We start from the raw sequence: 20,783 nt of genomic DNA, 5'->3' as shown, positions 1-20,783 counted from the left end.
AGTCTTCAAAGTGCAATTCACAATTGCCAAATGCTTGTTTTACGGTTTGTCACATAGCTTATGAATGCAGTATGCCACTAGATTATGAATCATTTACAAAAATGATATTCTGTAGACTTGATTTGATGTTGTACTTCATTCAAAGTAAGAATGAACTGTCCTTGCTAAGTCATTACCTCGTATGTTAACCTTGAACATTAAAGCTCTGTCTCCGGCACGACATGTGTATGTCCCAGAGTCTGACAGCTGAGCTGACTGGATGGTCAGCATCCTAACAGTGCAATCTGCTTGTACAGAAACGTTGTCACTAGACTGCGTTTCAACCCCATCTTTGTACCACTGGACAATGGCGTCAACCCTGGAAACCTCACAGGACATAACAAGACTATCTTGTTCCACAACACTTTTGAAGAGGTCTTCCTCAGGGATATCAACAAACGTCACCGGAGGTGCTGCAGAAAACAATACAAATGGTTCAGTGGAGTGAAATAACAAGAGAAGTCTTATTAGATGTAAAAGGCCTGCTTTGTGCAGGTTAAACATGCATTGACTTCAAGCACTGACGATGATGCATTGACTTCAAGCATTGCCGAGGATTGCCTGGATAGTTCTAGAGAAGTCTGCATCCACTGTTGAAGCAAAGATAAATGGTTAATTAAAGCTGTGCAAGGATGTACTGTAGTGCAATTAAGTCATTGGGGAAATGGCAGATCACGGTACATGCTTTTTTTCTCCTCCGATGGCCTCTTCAGGTGTTTAGCCTTTAATGAAAAGTATCAAAATATCTCATGAATGGCAACAAGAGATGACAAAAGGGAAAAAACTATTATGATGACCATAGCTCAGTTTAAGAACACAAATGGCTCCTACGTTATGTGTTTATAAGGGTAGATGCATAAGTAACTCCTAAAAGCAAAACTCAATGAACATGTCCAATGTCCAATGATTGCGTGCTCTGAAAAGGAAATTTTTATCTGCAACATGAATTTATTAGTCACGCCGAACTTGACATTAACGGAAAAGCTTTACATGTCACCTTTCACATCCACATAGAATTCGCTGATATCATCTGCTGTTTTACAACTGTACACCCCAGAGCTTGAAAATGTGGCTGATTGGATAACCAGGGTCCTCATGGTGCCCTCTGATTGGATGTGTATTCCATATTGTGGGAGGAGCTTTATTCCATCCTTGTACCAGCAGATCTGTCCACTGGGGTCTGAGAGCTCACATTTCAGTACAATAGGACAGCCTGCTTCAATGGACGTGTTCCTCTCAACCTCTGGGGCAGCTGAGAACCTCACTGGTGGAGCTATAGGTGCTTTAATTAATTTAAAGAAATATATTCAATGGAGGTATCATTCTAACATTAGCATGTACATACAAAAGCAATTTGAATAAGTACATCTGAAGATGTATGATATTATGTGGCTACCATCCTGGCTACTTGTTAAGGGTTGTCTAGATACTAAAAAGAGGGCACAATTGATTAATTGTTGTGTCTAGAGTCACCAGAGTTGAAGTTATTGCTTTAACAAATTTCTATTTTGTAAATATCATGAGATGATTTGAAGGAGATAGGGGTACTTCACTCATCACAGGAGGTTAGACACTTGAAAGCTGAAGCTATTAGATGCACTGCTTTGAGCATAGCTGCTGGAAAGATATTGCTTTTCCGAGAGTATTTAGTGGTAAATCTCACAGATCCTTTGAATTAAATTAATTAATTTAATTCCATGCAATCAAAATTAGCATTTCTCTTAATCGAATCTGCTACTAGAAATAGTATCAAGCATCCACTTTTCTACTGTGTATATCACATAACTAACTCTTCCAAAGGACGCTTAGGCCTACTAATGACTGATGGAATTTAAAAGAAGATATGATGTTCAATACAAACCGACAGCTTGCACGCATTACGAAGCATTAATCAACATATTAGTTAGTGATTTTGACCAAACTCAAAATTCTTAGATCACCTGCAACATCCACCTTGAATGCTATGCAGTCATCTAAAGCCTCACAGCTGTACACCCCAGAGTGACTGAGCTCCGCTGATTGGAGGATCACAGCCCTCAAAGCGCCTTCTGATTGGATGTCGACTCCATTCTCTGGGAGGAGCTTTGTTCCATCCTTGTACCAGAACACCTGGGCAGTTGGATCTGAGAGCTCACATTGTAGAACAATGGGGCAGCCTGCTTCAATGAACTTGTTCCTCACAACTTCTGGAAGTGCTGAAAACCTCACGGGAAGAGCTATGGGGTTTTCAAAGCATTTAGGAAAAATATTTAACCAAACACAAAATGCACCTGTTTCAAAGTGCTGATTCTTGTTCTATGTTATATTAAAAAGCTATGGGTACCTTTAAAACCTACTGTAGATCCCAGTTTTTCAGGGATACACTCATTATTACAAAGATATATACTATATCACAACTATTAGTTACAATACAAAAATGGAATGAAATGGATATTACTATTGGTTCTTTGTAAGTCATATAGAACATGTGCTACACCCCTAAAAAGCTGTTAAAAAGGGAGTTATAGAGAGGAAAATCACCTTGAACATCCACCTTGAATGTCATGGCATCGTCAGCAAGACTACAGCAGTAGAGCCCAGAGTCAGAGAGCTCCGCAGAGTGAATTACTAGTCTCTTCACATTGGCTTCACTTTGGATATCGAGGCCAGTTTTGGGAAATAGTTTCATTTCATCTTTAGACCAGCAGACCTGGGCTAGAGGATCTGAGAGCTCACACTGCAGTACAATGGGAGTGCCAATTTCTACGGACTTGTTCCTCTCCATTGGTGAAAGTGGCATGATCTTCTGTGATGGAGCTAAAGGGTATGAATATGTGTGGGGAGAAAATGGTATTGCTTTGAAGTTGCAAGACAATTGTATTAAGTCTTGTGCACACCGGTTGCGTCAAACTGTATGTGTTCTGGCGGAAGTCCATTTATTTAAATGGAAGGCAATCCGCAACTGCTCCGACTCATCTGCCGGACAAGTTTGCGGTGCATAGCTCTGTGTGCAGTGTGTCGCACACAGAGGATTTTACCAACTTGCTTTGCGGTACGGTATCAGACACGTAAGTAGATAAACCACCGATTCTTTTTGTTATGTTGTGGCGCATGGACTGAGAAGACTACGTAAAATGTACTGTACGGCAATGTAATGATGCAACCTGTGTGCACGTGACGTTAGGCTACTTCATTGATTAAAAAACACATATTGATCTAGCGGTGCTAAAGTTCAAGTAGTTGTGGAAGGAAAGTAGTAGTTAATGTCCTCCCAGACCATCAAATATAAGCACACATTAGATACTGTAAGAGTTAAGGAAAATATTGCAATAAACAAACAGTGGCTACACCAATGAGGATATAAACATAAGCTCCTGTTATGTGTTGTGTAGATAAAAAATAGCTGCAAATCACCTTTGATCTCCACTTTAAATGTGATGATATCACCGGCTGTTGAGCACTCATATGTTCCACCATGTGATATTTCAGCTGATTGGATGAGTAGTGTCCTTTTGATGCCATCTGACTGGATGTCCATTCCACTTTGAGATAGGAGCTTTGTTCCATCCTTGTACCAGTACACCTGGGCAGTTGGATCTGAGAGCTCACATTGCAGTATAATGGGGCAGCCATCTTCAATGAACTTGTTCCTTTCAGCTTCTGGAAGTGCTGAGAACCTCACAGGTGGAGCTATGGGTGTCAATGATCATAAAGGGGATCGCAATGTTAATTTTCTTACATGTTTTTAAATGATTCAAAGATTTTCAAGATATGCAATACATGTATTTCATTATGAAGGAAGAAACTGCAAACACACCAAACTGATTGAGACCTGGCTCAAATGACAGAAAAACATTAAAACTAGATGCCAGACAGAGTTAACAAAGATAAGACACAAAGCAGGAACAAACAAGAACAGAATAGCAGAGAGTGCAAGAGTCAAGGATTGTGCAATCTCAAAACCGCTAAAGGTTTACACAGAATAACATGAAGGACAAGAGACAGGCAAGTGAGGGAACAAATGACAAAGAGGTGTCTTCATAAGAATGAAGGAGGATAAAGGTAATTTGTTAAACAAAAGATAAAGGTAATTGTTTAAATAAAAGATGAGTCAAGATGTAGTAAGTAGGCACCAGGGCATAATTCACATTCATATCAATGGGTACTTATAGCATGGTTTGGCATTTGCAATATCTCCTTTACACCAAATTGTAAGTTATGAACCAGTACACTAATCTCAATAGACAAATAGGTATAAATAAATTCTTCTCAAATGTTGTCCATTGGGTCATCACTACCTTATTTATATCTGCATATTCGGTCACCATATTACTTGAACATATTGTCATCTTAGTAATGGTTGTGTTTTCATGTGATTGTTTAGCCTTCATAGAAGACTATCCACTAATTGTGTGGCTGAAATAAGTGCCCCATCATCAAGGCTATCTGTAACATTATTAAGTTTGGCTTCGACCAGTTAGGGCAGTATACAGACTAGAGATCTGTGCACTTAACTTTCATGTTAATTATTAATTGTGAGTTATGCGTGCAGATCTCAGGTGTGAGTATCTACTGTATAAGCTCAACAAACAATGGAAACAGACATGTGATATCTTTTCTGTTAGATACTCTGCCAAGCAACACCAAACACCACCGGCCATCAGTTAGTTACCACTGCAGAACATGATTGGTTGATTTTTAATTTATAGACAGTTTTAACATCACCTTTTACTTCCACAGTGAATTGGAGGCCATCCTCCATTGTCTCGCAACGGTACACTCCAGAGTGAGACAGCTCTGCTGATTGGATAACTAGAGTTCTCATAGTTCCATCTGATTGGATGTCTACTCCACTTTGGGTTAGGAGCTTTGTTCCATTCTTGTACCAGTTCACCTTGGTTGTAGGATCTGAGAGCTCACATTGCAGTACAATGGGGTAGCCTGATTTGATGTACTTTTTCTTGTCAGCTTCAGAAATTGCTGAAAACTTCGGAGGTGGAGCTACAGGGTTTAATATGAAGAACATTTGGGTTATTGAACAGGTAATGTAGGCTTATCACCTGAAATCATCTGCAACATTCTCTACTGAATATTCATTGACTTGTTTCATATATCGAGAAATCTGAAGGAAAAACTGAAATGTGTGATATAACACCTACAAAACACTGTCACAAGCATGACAGACTTAATACCTGTTGTAACATTCCACCACCAATTATATCTGATTTAAAGCAGGATTGGGCTCAATTCAGAATGCATTATTTTAACCATCAAGTTGACCCTGAGGCCTTCAAAAATAAGCCAAACAAATAAAATTGTTGGTGGAAAAATAATTGGTTATTTTAAGCACTAAGGTTAAAAGAGTATTTGAACATTGTTTCCAGAGAAAAGTTATATTCTTTGGCATCTGGAAGTGGGACCTGTCAGATTCAATAAACTAATGTTATATGACTGAGTGGAATTTATTTGAATTGCACCAGAGAGGAAAAGAGTAAAAAGAGAGAGGGTTTAATCCACCTAAAATCTGTCCACATGAAGCAGATCATTAATTAATAAGCAAGTGAGTAGTTTTTGTATGGCGGAGTCAAGATAAAATCAAATTGTTATTCGGATATGTAAGGCTTATTTGATATGCAATAGAAGTTTCGTAATGATTAGGTTGTTACGAGTGTAGTGATATAAGTGGGAGGCACATGACATCAACATGTCAACACCCCTTATTGAATATTGAAAAAGTATTCAAATAACGAGATGTACCCACCAATCCAAAGAGAGGACAGGAGCTTGACAGCCCGCCGTTCCACTCTGAGGACAACGACATAGGCATCTCGTCATTATATCCAGTATCTCCGATTGCACCGAATTACATTTTACATTCCTGTCAATCAAACTCAAATTCTACATCCATTAAGGTGTCCAATTCAATTACAATTTCAACTCATGAGTTGTATAGTAGTCAATTCCAAAATTCTTAATTGAGCAAAACCCTGATTTAAAGGGAGAGAAGAAACCTCAAGAGAAGTTCTTTGGGGGGGCTAGTGAAGGGAATGGAGGGGATGACCAATGAAACTGAATTGAATGAAATCACAATGATTAGCAAAAATTCAGTCAATGATCCTCAATGATCCAGATTTTATGGGACTATTGCAAGTATTGAATCTGAATCAGGTGAATTACTATCAAAACAAAAAAATGTATAATAACTATTTTTTTTTAATCCTGAACCAACACTTGCACTTGACTCCCCCATCCCACTCCCTTCTAGCTCTGACTTTGCTGATAGCTACTTTATTGAGGAAAAGTGTACTTACTATGCCTGTGATACATGGTTGTCCCACCTACAGTAGCTATCTTAAGATGAATGCATTAACTGTAAGTCACTCTGTATAAGAGCGTCTGCTAAATGTCTAAAATGTCAAATGTAAATGTAGAACCAAAATGAATCAACCAATTTAAATGTACAACCAAAATTCATCAAAGATTATCCCGCTACTATATTGAATTGTACACCTCGTATTGTAAATCAATTGATTGAGTAATTGATTGAATAATTTAAAAAAGAATAAGTAATCCTCTTCTTTCAACTGAGGAAGCTGGCTTAGTGGGAGCCCACATCTCTCTCCATGAACTCAAAAGGGCATTGGGTAACATGAATACAGGCAAATCACCTGGTTGTGCTGGTATTACTCCTGAGGTCTATTTAACATGTTGGAACCAATTAGGTCCACTATTAATTGAAATTATTTACACAGCTATTCACAAAGGTTCATTTGGAAGGGATGTAAATACAGCACAAATGTTTGTTTTTATAGAAAAAAACATCTGGACCAAAGCAGGTTTGTTAAAAAAATATTATCCTCAGATAACCTCTGTTGCTTATTACATATCTTACATGCTTCATCAGAAATGAAAGCTCCTTGGGCAGTTCTATCTCTCAACGCAGAAAAAGATTTTGATAGACTAAAATGTCATATATCCGGTTGGTTTTGGAACATACGGGTATTGGCTCCAATTTCAGTCATATATTTAAAATATACTGCTCAAAAAATAAAGGGAACACTTAAACAACACATCCTAGATCTGAATGAAAGAAATAATCTTATTAAATACTTTTTTCTTTACATAGTTGAATGTGCTGACAACAAAATCACACAAAAATAATCAATGGAAATCCAATTTATCAACCCATGGAGGTCTGGATTTGGAGTCACACTCAAAATTAAAGTGGAAAACCACACTACAGGCTGATCCAACTTTGATGTAATGTCCTTAAAACAAGTCAAAATGAGGCTCAGTAGTGTATGTGGCCTCCACGTGCCTGTATGACCTCCCTACAACGCCTGGGCATGCTCCTGATGAGGTGGTGGATGGTCTCCTGAGGTATCTCCTCCCAGACCTGGACTAAAGCATCCGCCAACTCCTGGACAGTCTGTGGTGTACCGTGGTGTTGGTGGATAGAGCGAGACATGAGGTCCCAGATGTGCTCAATTGGATTCAGGTCTGGGGAACGGGTGGGCCAGTCCATAACATCAATGCCTTCCTCTTGCAGGAACTGCTGACACACTCCAGCCACATGAGGTCTAGCATTGTCTTGCATTGAGAGGAACCCAGGGCCAACCGCATCAGCATATGGTCTCACAAGGGGTCTGAGGATCTCATCTCGGTACCTAATGGCAGTCAGGCTACCTCTGGCGAGCACATGGAGGGCTGTGCGGCCCCCCAAAGAAATGCCACCCCACACCATGAATGACCCACCGCCAAACCCGTCATGCTGGAGGATGTTGCAGGCAGCAGAACGTTCTCCACGGCGTCTCCAGACTCTGTCACGTCTGTCACATGTGCTCAGTGTGAACCTGCTTTCATCTGTGAAGAGCACAGGGCGCCAGTGGCGAATTTGCCAATCTTGGTGTTCTCTGGCAAATGCCAAACGTCCTGCACGGTGTTGGGCTGTAAGCACAACCCCCACCTGTGGACGTCGGGCCCTCATACCACCGTCATGGATTCTGTTTCTGACCGTTTGAGCAGACACATGCACATTTGTGGCCTGCTGGAGGTCATTTTGCAGGGCTCTGGCAGTGTTTCTCCTGCTCCTCCTTGCACAAAGGCGGAGGTAGCGGTCCTGCTGCTGGGTTGTTGCCCTCCTACGGCCTCCTCCACGTCTCCTGATGTACTGGCCTGTCTCCTGGTAGCGCCTCCATGCTCTGGACACTACGCTGACAGACACAGCAAACCTTCTTGCCACAGCTCGCATTGATGTGCCATCCTGGATGAGCTGCACTACCTGAGCCACTTGTGTGGGTTGTAGACTCCGTCTCATGCTACCACTAGAGTGAAAGCACTGCCAGCATTCAAAAGTGACCAAAACATCAGCCAGGAAGCATAGGAACTGAGAAGTAGTCTGTGGTCCCCACCTGCAGAACCACTCCTTTATTGGGGGTGTCTTGCTAATTGCCTATCATTTCCACGGTTGTCTATTCCATTTGCACAACAGCATGTGAAATTTATTGTCAATCAGTGTTGCTTCCTAAGTGGACAGTTTGATTTCACAGAAGTGTGATTGACTTGGAGTTACATTGCGTTGTTTAACCTCTTATGGCTAGGGGGCAGTATTTTCACGGCTGGATAAAAAACGTACCCGATTTAATCTGGTTACTAATCCTACCCAGTAACTAGAATATGCATATACTTATTCACTTCCTAAAGTTCTCAAAAAAATTGTGAACCCTTACTCACCTCATTTTGTTATAACATCTTTGGTCGACAGACAATTACGTGAAACTCAGAATGCATTGTATGTCAACAAACATTGCTCCACATATAGCTGGAATTAGCTTAGCTTATCATAATCAGTACAGCCTTCAAAAAAGTATTTAACCTGTTAGGGCTAGGGGGCAGTATTGACACGGCAGGATAAAAAACATACCCGATTTAATCTGGTTACCAATCCTACCCAGTAACTAGAATATGCATATACTTATTACATATGGATAGAAAACACCCTAAAGTTTCTAAAACTGTTTGAATGGTGTCTGTGAGTATAACAGAACTCAAATGGCAGGTCAAAACCTGAGAGATTCCTTTACAGGAAGTGGCCTGTCTGACCATTTCTTGAACTTCTTTTCCATCTCTATCTTTTACTAAGGATCTCTGCTCTAACGTGACACTTCCTACGTCGTCCATAGGCGCTCAGAGCCCGGGAAAAAACAGAATGTCGTCATCCCAGCCCCAGGCTGAAACACATTATCGCCTTTCTCAAGTGGCCGATCAAGGGACTCTGGGCTTAGGCGCGTGACCTGGCCGCCCCCGTCTTTGTGATTTTTTCCTCTGTTTGCCGAAAAGGAGATTCCCGGTCGGAATATTATCGCTTTTCTACGAGAAAAATGGCATAAAAATTGATTTTAAACAGCGGATGACATGCTTCAACGTACGGTAATGGAATATTTAGAATTTTTTTGTCACGAATTGCGCCATGCGCACGACCCTTCTTTATCATTTCGGATAGTGTCTGGAACGCACGAACAAAACGCCGCTATTCGGATATAACGATGGATTATTTTGGACCAAACCAACATTTGTTAATGAAGTAGCAGTCCTGGGAGTGCATTCTAACGAAGCCAACAAAGGTAATGAAACTTTTGTAATAGTAAATCGGAGTTTGATCAGGGCTAAACTTGGTCGGTGTCTAAATGGCTAGCCGTGATGGCTGGGCTATCTACTGAGAATATTGCAAAATGTGCTTTCACCGAAAAGCTATTTTAAAATCGGACATATCGAGTGCATAGAGGAGTTCTGTATCTATAATTCTTAAAATAATTGTTATGTTTTTTGTGAACGTTTATCGTGAGTAATTTAGTAAATTCACCGGATGTTTGCGGGGGGTATGCTAGTTCTGAACGTCACAAGCTAATGTAAAAAGCTGGTTTTTGATATAAATATGAACTTGATTGAACAAAACATGCATGCATTGTATAACATAATGTCCTAGGGTTGTCATCTGATGAAGATCATCAAAGGTTAGTGCTGCATTTAGCTGTGGTTTTGTTTTTTGTGACATTATATGCTAGCTTGAAAAATGGGTGTCTGATTATTTCTGGCTTGGTACTCTGCTGACATAATCTAATGTTTTGCTTTCGCTGTAAAGCCTTTTTGAAATTGGACAGTGTGGTTAGATAAAGGAGAGTCTTGTCTTTAAAATGCTGTGAAATAGTCATATGTTTGAAAAATGGAAGTTTTTGTATTTTTGAGGAATTTGTAATTCGCGCCACGCCTATCATTGGATATTGGAGCAGGTGTTCCGCTAGCGGAACATCTAGATGTAAGAGGTGTTCCCTTTTTTTTGAGCAGTGTACTATATGCCAATCCCTCAGCCCTAATCATAACAGGCAATAAATGCTCTGTTCCGTTCAGAATAACTAGAAGTCGTAGGCAAGGTGATCCCATCTCACCTCTGCTATTTTTATTGTCTATGGAACCCCTGGCCAAGGCAATTCGACAACTGAAAGAAATTACACCATCATCTCTCAATTCCATGGATCACATCATCTCATTATATGCCGGCAATATCTTGCTTTATCTAGACAATGTATCTCAATCCCTCCCAAAAGCTCTGAAGACCATAGACAAATTCAGTTCTATGTCAACTTTTAAAATAAATATAATGAAATCTGCCTGACTGCCTCTCGAGACCCCGATGGAGGACTCCATCTCTACTTATGGAATCCCAAATCGTTTCCCATTTTAGATATTTGAGAATATATATATTTCCTTCCTTCAATAAAACCATTGGCAGAAACTTTAACAGAACGCTCAAATCAATTAAATTAATCTTCAGTAGATGGACTAATATCTATTGTGAAATATAATATATTGCGACATCAACATTTCTGTATTTGAATGCTTCCCTTGTCTCCCCCTTCTGGCTATTGGGATAAAATCCATAGTGCGGTTAAAAAATGTATATTGCAAGGTAATCGGGCCGGATAAAATTAACAAACTTGCAAAGAGGGAAAGACGTAGTTGTACTATCTGTACCAAATTATAAATTGCATTTAGTCCCATCCTAAATTCGTTTAGACATGATTCTTCCGCCCCCCTGGCTGAGTATAGAGAGATATATGGTGTCTCCTATTGCCTTGGAAGAGGTGGTCTTCACTGATATATCCTTTAAACAATGTAAACTATGCTTTGGTTATATTATTGTGCGCACAATTTCTATTTGGCACAACATTTTAAAACAATGTAACTGGGAATCAAAATGGCTTGCCCATTCTCCAATATTTCACAACAATGCCTTGCGATCTGAAGGGTGGCCTTTTGCGTCCCCCCAATGATCCAAATGTGGAATCTGTTCCCTTGTTGATATCATGGACAGTAATGGTTTGAGAATACTCCAATATTTGAAAGACACACATTACCAGGCTATTCTTTTTTTCTATATTTACAATTTAGGTCAGCTATGCTGGCTATGGAGTCCCTTGGGAAACCAATGATGGGATTTATAAATAAATGATCTGGGCTCCTGAACGGACTGATCTCTGTAATATATAAACAACTTTTGGTCATGTTCATGTGCTAGCCATTAAGAAAGTATGGTCTACAGATCTAATTGAATCTAAACAATCCTTTAACTCGAACAGGATATGGAAAAATATGACCATGGCGTCCCATAATCTGAATCATCAATTTATACAATTTAAGTTAATTCACAGACTGTAACACCAAGGATGGGACACGGGGGGGATGGGACACGATGAGACATGTGAGATTACGGGGATGGGAGGTTGTTTATACCCCCCAACAAAAAAATGCAAAACAAATAAAATGTTGGTCACCAAAAAAAGAAGAGAAGTTATTTGACAACATCAATCCACCATTTGTACATGCAATGTATCTTAGCATATTACTATGTTGTGCTAATGCTAGCATTGAATTGGCTTTCACAGGTTCGTACTTCTCAAAAAAAATTCTTAAAATAGATCACACATACTTCAATCTAATTTATACCGCGAGATCCAGCTTTGACTTGGAATTAAAGATTTTGGAATAGAAATTGTTCCAATGATTATCATATAAGGCATGGAATGTAAGTATAAAATCTTGGTTTGAAACAGTTCTGTTCAAATAACTTTATTTCTTCTGGAGTGATAATCCCGATATAAATTGGAATAAAGAAAGAGCTATTTTAGGATGTTTTTAGAGAAAGCTATAGAATCAATGCAAATAAATTGGATACCAATAGTAGCAATATGCTAACATGAGCACTATAACATACCGTTGGTGGATTGCTCTGAAGTCGTCAAAGGACTTCTCTCCATTTGAGAAAACATATTGGGGTAAAAACAGAAAACTATGCATTTAACACTGGTGCTGTCATGGTTACAATTTGAGGTCTGAAATGGTGCTCTTCTACGTACGTTTACATCTGTCCATTAACTTTCTATGTTTAATTTTATTTTACCTTTATTTAACTAGGTAAGTCAGTAAAGAACAAATTCTTATTTACAATAACGGCCTACCCCGGCCAAATCCAGACGACACTGGGCCAATTGTGCGCTGCCCTATGGGACTCCCAATCACGGCTGGATGTGACACAGCCTGGATTCGAACCAGGGACTATAGTGACGCCTCTTGCACTGAAATGCAGTGCCGTAGACAGCTGCGCCACTCGGGAGCAAGGCCTTAGTAAAGACAATTGAGGAAGACGATTTCATATGTCACTGTAGTGACAGATTCCAGGTCTCTTGCACACCACAGGGATAAACTAAAGCCTAGCCATTAGCTTTGGACCTAACATATCTAAAGGTCTACTTAATGTATCCTTTTATTAGTAAATTATTAAACAGTCCAAAAAAACCTGAAAAAATAATTACCTTTCACATCCACATGAAACTGCATTGCATCATCTGTTGTCTTACAGCTGTAGCTCCCTGCATCAGACAGCCTTGCAGATTCCACATCCAATGTCCTTATGGAACCTTTCGATTGCATTTCTAGTCCATTCTCTTCATGTAGCAGTGTTCCGTCCTTGTACCAGGAAACATGTGCATTTGGGTCTGATATCTCACAACGCAGGACAATGGGACTGCCTGCTGCAACGGACTTGTTCCTCTCAGCTTCACAAGGTGTTGTGATCCTCACAGGAGGTGCTGGGGGTGTGTGAAGTAGTATTAAGAGAGAATCACATCACCATTAAGAAATATTTGCTACAATAAAATGGTTCCAGTATCTTGAAGAGCAAATATCACTACCGAGATTAGTCATGCCAATACCTCTCAAGAATCTCAAATGAATAAGCAAATACGACTAATTCTGTCACGCTTACCATATAAGTATAACGTAACTGTTTTATTAGAGTTGATGTATAACATTTAAGGGGAGGACATTTTTGGTTAGACTGAGATACCTATGAATACAAGTTAATGTGACTTTGAATCTTACATATAGAATAATCAGACAAATCGTTATAAAGCACCCAAGCTCAAAGTATCACAATGACTAATTTTCAGTATTATTTTAGTATGAGCTAAATTGAACAAGAGTAAATGTAGCAATTGTCAAGTGTAAAAGATTACTTATAGCAATCAGTTGATTTTTACACAATGCCAACATTGTGCCTGTCAGTTTGTTTTGTTTGATAAAGCTAACCATATTTAATCACCTTCAACATCCACCTTAAATGCAATGTCATCGTCATCCAATTGACTGTCACATTCTCCTAATTGATAGAGCTCTGCTGATTGAAGAGTTGGTGTCTTCATGGAGGTACAGAGCTCTGCTGATTGGAGAGTTGGTGTCTTCATTGAGCAGCAGAGCTCTGCTGATTGGAGAGTTGGTGTCTGTATTGAGCCACAGACCTCTGGTGAGTGGAAAGTTGGTGTTTGCATGGAACCACATACCTCTGTTGATTGGTGAGTTGGTGTATGTATGGAGCCATAGAGCTCTGCTGATTGAAGAGTTTGTGTCTGCATAGAATCATAGAGCTCTGCAGACTGGAGAGTTAGTGTCTGCATGGAGCCACAGACCTCTGCTGATTGGTGAGTTGGTGTATGCATGGTGCCATAGAGCTCTGCTGATTGGACAGTTGGTGTCTGCATGGAGCCATAGAGTTCTGCTGATTGGATAGTTGGTGTCTGCATGGAGCCATATAGCTCTGCTGATTGGAAGGGTGCTGTCTCCATGGAGCCATAGAGCTCTGGTGAATGGAGAGTTGCTGTCTCCATTGAATAGTGTTCTGCTGGTTGGACAGTTGGTGTCTCTATGGAAAAGTGCTCCACAGATTGGAGTCTTGGCATCTCCATGGAATATATTTCATATGTTTGAAGATGTTGACCGTCCTTGTAGTGGAGGATCTGGACAGTAGAGTCTAAGGGCTCACAGTGAACCTCAACGGGGCAGACCTCTTCAATGGACTTGTTCTTCTCAATCGCTTGGTCAGCTGAGACCCTCACAGGTGTAGCTATATGCATTGTGGTGCACACAGAGAAAGGTTTTCAATTGATGTTCTGTGTGCCTTCTCTTATTTAAAAATCCTTTTCTAAAGGTACTGCACATCATTGTGTGTTAGCATGGATGAGTTAAGAGAAAACCGATGGCAAAGGTTAACAATTAAGAGAGGCGACCAGATTAAGAGCTGGTCTAAAGACAAGATAAATAAGACCTAACAGTACATTTCCTAACACAGAACTTAGTTCACTACATCACTCATTCCTGTTTAGCCACTCGTACATACATTTTCACTTATTGTGATAAAGGCTCATTGCGACAGGGACAGATTCTGGGCAGCAAAGGGAATGTGAAGATTGGATGCTGAGCAAGACATAAGATGTGCTTCAGGAATGGCAAAGCTGCTTGTTACAAGCGTCGTTGTTGTTTGACTCTGTTAAGAATGACGATATTATATACTAAACAATTAACATGAATTAGTATGAAGAAATTCAGCCGCTCACAGACCATTCAGATGTTTGATTAAAAGCAAAAATAGCAGGGGATCAGATGAGATTGAGGGGTGAAAGGATCACAAAAAGAAACACATTTAAACTACTGTCTTTATATGCTTTGAAGGATGGAATACACTAGCTAATACACCACCATTGTTAGTGGCATGTATATGCTGGGTTAAAATGGAGAGTGCTAATGTTGAAATAGCATTATATCACCTTTGATATCCATAGTGTATTGGGAAGACTCATCAGATATCTCACCCTTCTCACTGCCAGGGTGAGACAGCTCTGCTGTTTGAACAAAGCCACAGAGAAAACAGTAAGCTGGATGATAGCTTCAACCATGTAAATGCTTCTGTCAGATTTTGATATGGAGTAGAAAAGGGTTTATGTGGAGCACCACCTTTGATGGCCACATTAAATTGTGTGGTATCGCCAGTTGTTTGGCAGTCAAACCTCCCACCACAGGACATGTCATCTGGTTGGATGAACAAAGTCCTTATGCTGCCCTTTGATTGTCTGTCAAGTCCACTATATGGGTAGATCTGTGTTCCATCTTTGTGCCAGCAGACCTGGGCAATGGGGTCTGAAATCTCAAACTGTTGTACAATTGAGAGGCCTGCTTCTATGGACTTGTTCTTCTCAACTTCAGGGGCAACCAAGTATGTCATCGGCGGAGCTATAGGTAATTATTGAGGGATAATTCAGTGTGAATTATTTGGAGTGGTTATAAAATGGCTAATGTAAAGAGACAATATCAACACTAAAGAATCTAGCTTTTTAAGTATTAGCTCAGAACATGTAAGAAGACAATTAATCCAAAAGCTACAGAAAGAGAGTTAGTCGCAACTGAAACTAGAGAAAAACAAACATTTGACAAAAATCACCTTGGTTCTGTACAATTAACGGGGCAACATCTTCCGCTGTCGCACAATAATACGCCCCAGAGTTGGAGGGGTGTGCCGGTTCGACAACCAGGTTCCTCCTGATGCCCTCCATTTCGAAAGGTCCAGTGTCAGAGATGAGCTCTACTTTGTCCTTCTGCCGTGACACCTGGGCAATGGGGTCTGAGATCTCACAGGGTAGTTCAATGGGGCAGGTTGCTTCAAGCAGCTGGCTCTTCACAACCTCTGGTGAAGGTAAGAACTTCACTGGTGGAGCTAAAGATCATTATCCATGTTATAATTGTGGAATTTACAGCAGATAACAATAATTTGGGGGAGGGAGGGGGCTTACAGTAAAGCTTCCCCAACTGACTAATCTGTCATCTCTCAAACCAGTTTCAAAGAGGCAAACCTATTGCTTCAAACAGTAAACAATAAATACATATTTCCTTATTTAATGAGATGAAAAGCAAGTGCTTCAATTAACTTAAGAAGAAGAAGTAAGTCCCCACAGACAGACAACACAAATAGCCACCAATGTTAGTTGCATCTAATCTCCACACAACTGTCTAGGGTTACTCTGTATGAGATTTGAACCAAAAAGCCACAAATCACCTTTGATATCCACAGTAAACTGGAGAGTGTCGTCAGAAGTTTCACAGTTGTACAGCCCTGAGTGAAAGACCTCTGCTGATTGGACAATGAGCCTCCTCATGGTGCCATTAGATTGGATGTCCATTCCAGTCTGTGGGAGGAGCTTTTCCCCATCCTTGCACCAGTAGACCTGGGCAGTGGGATCTGTAACCTCACATTGCAGTTGAAAAGGGCAGCCTGCTTCAACCGACTTGGTCTTCTCAACATCAAAGATAGCTGAGAAGGTCACTGGCACAGCTAGCAATGAGGATGAATGAAATACCATATTATAGAGATAAATATTTAAATGTATGTCATACAGTATATACACTTTTATGTGGCTTCAAATTATTTGAAAATACAAAATAAGTAAAGTGTTCATGAAGTATGTGTAAATAGATAGCCACAGCATTGCAAATCAATCGAGCACAGGTAGCAAGGCTATATACAGTATTCTGTTCTGTAAAGTTATTTGTTCATGAACACAGAAGGCAGGGATTATTAGTTGCATTTGGAAAAGGACACGACTGTTAAAGGATGTAAAGCAAAGGCAGAAAGGGCAAAATCACCTTTGATATCCACATGGAACTCCATGGTATCATCCACTGTGGTACAACTGTAAGTGCCAGAGTGAGTCAGTTCTGCTGACTGAACAACCAACATCCTCATGTTGCCTTCTGATTGGATGTCTAGTTCATGGTTTGAAAAGAGCTTTGTTCCATCCTTGTACCAGTAGACTTGGGCAGTTGGATCTGAGAGCTCACATTTCAGTACAATGGGGCAGCCTGCTTCAATGGACTTGTTCCTCTCAGCTTCTGGAAGTACTGAGAACCTCACAGGCTGAACTATAGATATGTTTAAGTCTTAGATAATGGTAATCCATAATTACATTGTTGGTTTGATTAGAGATATCATGATATTATTGGTTTGATTAGACAAATCATGATTTCATGACTTGTCAGTGTAAAATGGCAGTTTAAAAAAAATATATAATCAAAGATCAAGCAGGTTAAGCATTGTATTGTAATAAAAGAAGGAATGATCATAAAGCTCATTGTTAATAGGCAGCAAGAAAAAGAGCGACAGAAAACATACAGTACAAGACCATCATTGTTAGTAGCTTTGTTAAGAGGGAGCTTGTTAATTTTTTGTAGAGCCCAAAATAAAAAGATTTCACCTTTGACGTCCACATTGAACTTGATGGCATCACCCTTTGTCTTGCAGCTGTACGACCCAGAGTAGAATATCTCTGCTGACTGGACAACTAGTGTCCTTGTGATGCCATCTGACTGGATTTCTATTCCACTTTGAGGTAGGAGCTTTGTTCCATCCTTGTACCAGTACACCTGGGCAGTTGGATCTGAGAGCTCACATTGTAGTACAATGGGGCAGCCTGCTTCAACGGACTTGTTCCTCTCAGCTTCTGGAAGTGCTGAAAACCTCACAGGTGGAGCTATGGGTGTTTAGATGTTATGTTTTTTTATGTCTGTGCGTTACATTCATCTTATGTTTGATTTGTGATGTTCAAGTGCAATCATCAAACTTAATACATACTTGTGGAACAGATGTCTATCAGGTCAGAAGGTCACAAGAAATGTGTTAGTAACCTTGCCAGAAGAAATTAGTTCAACAGAAACCACTTGCCACTCACCCTCAACTTCCACGTTGAACCTTATGACATCATCAATGGCATCACAGCAATACACTCCGGAGTGGGAGAACTCTGACGATTGGATGACAATTCTCCTCATTGTGCCTTCTGACTGAATATGAAGACCCTCGACTGTGTGTACCTCCACCCCATTCTTGTACCAGTGTACTGGAACTGCGGGGTCTGACAACTCGCAGTAGAGTACAATGGGGTTGCCAAGTTCAACAAATTTATTACGATCCATCTCTGACAGTGGTGTGAACTTCACTAGAGGAGCTGCAAATTTCAGAGAAATCATGAGCATTTTTTCTCATCACAATTTTAACACTTTGACCAAAATTCAATTGGTACAATACAGTAAGAAACGACATTTTTCTCATACACCTTTAATTTTTGGCAGTAATTAATATGTACCTTGAATATAGAGTGCTGCTGAATCTCGTATTCCATAGGCAATGAATGTGATCTCAGCCCCATTGTCTGTGTCTCGTACCCCTTGTATGCGTAGGGATTGGTGCGTTCGAGACCGCCGCATGGAGTAACGGTCGTCCTCCAGAAGCTGAGTGCCATTCAAGAACCATGAGCCAATAACTGAGGCAGTGAGCTCAATTGAGAAGCAGGCATCCTGGCCTTCTGGCACCAAGGCATCCTGTAGGGGGGCTTGTATTCTGGTCACAGGGACTGAAAAACATAGCAATAGTACACCTCAATTACGCTCTGAATTCTACTTCAAACTGAAATTCGGTAACACCTTATGCAAAGCAGGTTTCAAAAGGGTTATAATGTTAAGTATCTCTATGATTTTGTTTCCGCTAAGAGCTGCTCCACATTCAAGCTGGCTTGATTTCTGATTGTCTCCACTTGTTCTAATGGTGTTTGCTGAGCACAGAATTCAAACTCTCTCACAGTTCAGTCATTTCAACTCAGAGTAGCTAGCTAGCTAGCTTTTAGGGATCAGGTTTGGATCATTAGCTAGTTGCCGAATGGCTAGCATGGTAAGAATGATAGTTGCCAATACTAGCTTAATATTATGCTAGCAGATGATAATGCTAACCAATGTTTTGCTGGCTAAACATTTGGCTAGCTAGCAGAATGGGAGTAGTTACAGTAGTGAATTCTTTTGACAGACATCACACTAGCTCTAGCTAGTTGTCTAGCAATGGCTATCATGTTACACCATTTACATTAGCATACCTAGCTAGCTAAAGTGTTACATTAGCTAGCTAGCAATGTAAAAAAAAAACATTCTAGTAGCAATGGAAATACAAATTAAGCTTTGCCATCTAGACCAGATTGGCTTGAATCCAGCTTAGCGCTAATGTGCCAATCGAAAGGTATATGTAGCAGATTTTCAGTTGGGAGGGCTTCTGCTTACCCAGGTGAACTGCCCTTGGGAACTCCAAATTGTTGCTCCTGCCATACTTGTTGACACTGCATATGCGAAAGCGATAATCTGCCTCGCAGGGAACGCTGTCGCCAAGAATCTCCACTGAGGTGGCAGAGTCGGTGGTCAAGCATTGCAGCCACTCCTGAGAGCCGGTGCCCACCTCTTGCCTCTCCAACACGTAACCCGATGGGGGGTTCTTCCGGGTGTCCTGCGCCGGAACCCAGGAGAGGAGGGCAGCGTTGGCACGCTCTGTGTTGATCTGCACACCCACTGGGCAGCTGGGTGGGCTATGCCTGGCCGCTGAAAGCAAAATATACTATACTAAAACGCTATCCCATGTTCTTATATTTTGATATAGATTCATTTTAGTAAAATTGGATATTAATTCAGTAGAATTAGGCTTGACCACCTTAGGAACACAATTTCTATCCCATTTGTCTGACAAATTCACCACTTACAAAATTTTATCCCAAACAGATGCCACAAGTATTGTACCTTTTACCCTCAGCTGAGAAGAAGTTTTGGATCTTCCCACAAAGAAGGTCACAAGGCCAGAATCCTGGGGTGTTGTGTTGACAAAAACCAGAATGTGAGTTTTTCCAAAGGACTTCAGGATGGTCTGATGAGTCTCACGCAGCTCCGTCCCCTCTTTGTACCAGTGTATGTCCATTTCCTCCTCCTCCACTTCAACACAGAAGGCAGCATTTTCCCCCTCCAAAACATCCACCTTACGTGGAAGCTTACGCACGATTGTGCCTACAAGGGGACAGAGTAAATTGTAAGGACATCAATAGCTGTGTGTATCAGTCCAGATACTGTGTATATTATATATAAATACAGTAGATGTAGAGAATTTACCTTTAACTGCCACCTCAGCAATGCTCCTCCCCCCATCCGCCATCTCGCAAAGATAAATCCCATCGTCGTCGACTCCGATGTCACGAATAGTTAGTCGTCGTTTTGTTCCCCACTCTTCCATCCCATATTTGGCCCCTGGCTGTAGCCGCCTGTCCTCCAAATACCATGTGATGGGAACAGAGTCCTCAGGAACCTCACACTCCAGAACAGCCAGGTCCCGTTCCCACACCTCCAGATCAATGAGGGGCTGCTTAAACCGCACAGGCGGCTCTGACATTAAGGAGACGGAGGGATACCATTAAATGGGTTAATGGCCACCTACGTAGGACTCATTCGAAGGACATGGTAAAATAAAAAAATTACTCATACAAGGAATTCATATGTTCCTTTTATCAGAGATGTCTGGCCTCAAA

General features: G+C 40.7%; 1 protein-coding gene across 11 annotated transcripts in view; it reads right to left on the bottom strand.

Moving 5' to 3' along the window:
* obsl1b (obscurin like cytoskeletal adaptor 1b) overlaps nucleotides 1-20,783 on the bottom strand; it is a 101,282-nt gene that overhangs the window by 72,360 nt on the left and 8,139 nt on the right. For 5 of the 11 annotated variants that reach the window (XR_001323161.2, XM_014163888.2, XM_014163886.2 and 2 more), the window contains exons 3-21: nucleotides 20,371-20,640; nucleotides 20,008-20,268; nucleotides 19,501-19,812; nucleotides 18,540-18,806; nucleotides 18,126-18,401; nucleotides 17,652-17,927; nucleotides 17,044-17,319; nucleotides 16,457-16,732; nucleotides 15,845-16,117; nucleotides 15,361-15,636; nucleotides 15,174-15,248; nucleotides 13,676-14,473; nucleotides 12,888-13,163; nucleotides 4,744-5,019; nucleotides 3,433-3,708; nucleotides 2,560-2,835; nucleotides 1,980-2,255; nucleotides 1,037-1,321; nucleotides 177-452 (exon numbers count right to left, since the gene is read on the bottom strand). Coding sequence is in view for 10 of the 11 variants with exons in the window: in XM_014163888.2 (XP_014019363.1) it covers nucleotides 177-452; nucleotides 1,037-1,321; nucleotides 1,980-2,255; nucleotides 2,560-2,835; nucleotides 3,433-3,708; nucleotides 4,744-5,019; nucleotides 12,888-13,163; nucleotides 13,676-14,473; nucleotides 15,174-15,248; nucleotides 15,361-15,636; nucleotides 15,845-16,117; nucleotides 16,457-16,732; nucleotides 17,044-17,319; nucleotides 17,652-17,927; nucleotides 18,126-18,401; nucleotides 18,540-18,806; nucleotides 19,501-19,812; nucleotides 20,008-20,268; nucleotides 20,371-20,640 (5,577 nt within the window). In the remaining variant the exon portion in view is untranslated. The remainder of the gene's footprint in view (nucleotides 1-176; nucleotides 453-1,036; nucleotides 1,322-1,979; nucleotides 2,256-2,559; nucleotides 2,836-3,432; nucleotides 3,709-4,743; nucleotides 5,020-12,887; nucleotides 13,164-13,675; nucleotides 14,474-15,173; nucleotides 15,249-15,360; nucleotides 15,637-15,844; nucleotides 16,118-16,456; nucleotides 16,733-17,043; nucleotides 17,320-17,651; nucleotides 17,928-18,125; nucleotides 18,402-18,539; nucleotides 18,807-19,500; nucleotides 19,813-20,007; nucleotides 20,269-20,370; nucleotides 20,641-20,783) is intronic. The other 6 variants (XM_014163889.2, XM_014163890.2, XM_014163893.2 and 3 more) reach the window with 6 other exon arrangements.

Source organism: Salmo salar, chromosome ssa21 (genome assembly GCF_905237065.1).
Source record: "Salmo salar chromosome ssa21, Ssal_v3.1, whole genome shotgun sequence".
Taxonomy (NCBI): Eukaryota; Metazoa; Chordata; class Actinopteri; order Salmoniformes; family Salmonidae; genus Salmo; species Salmo salar.
This window is presented reverse-complemented; position numbering and strand designations above follow the sequence as displayed.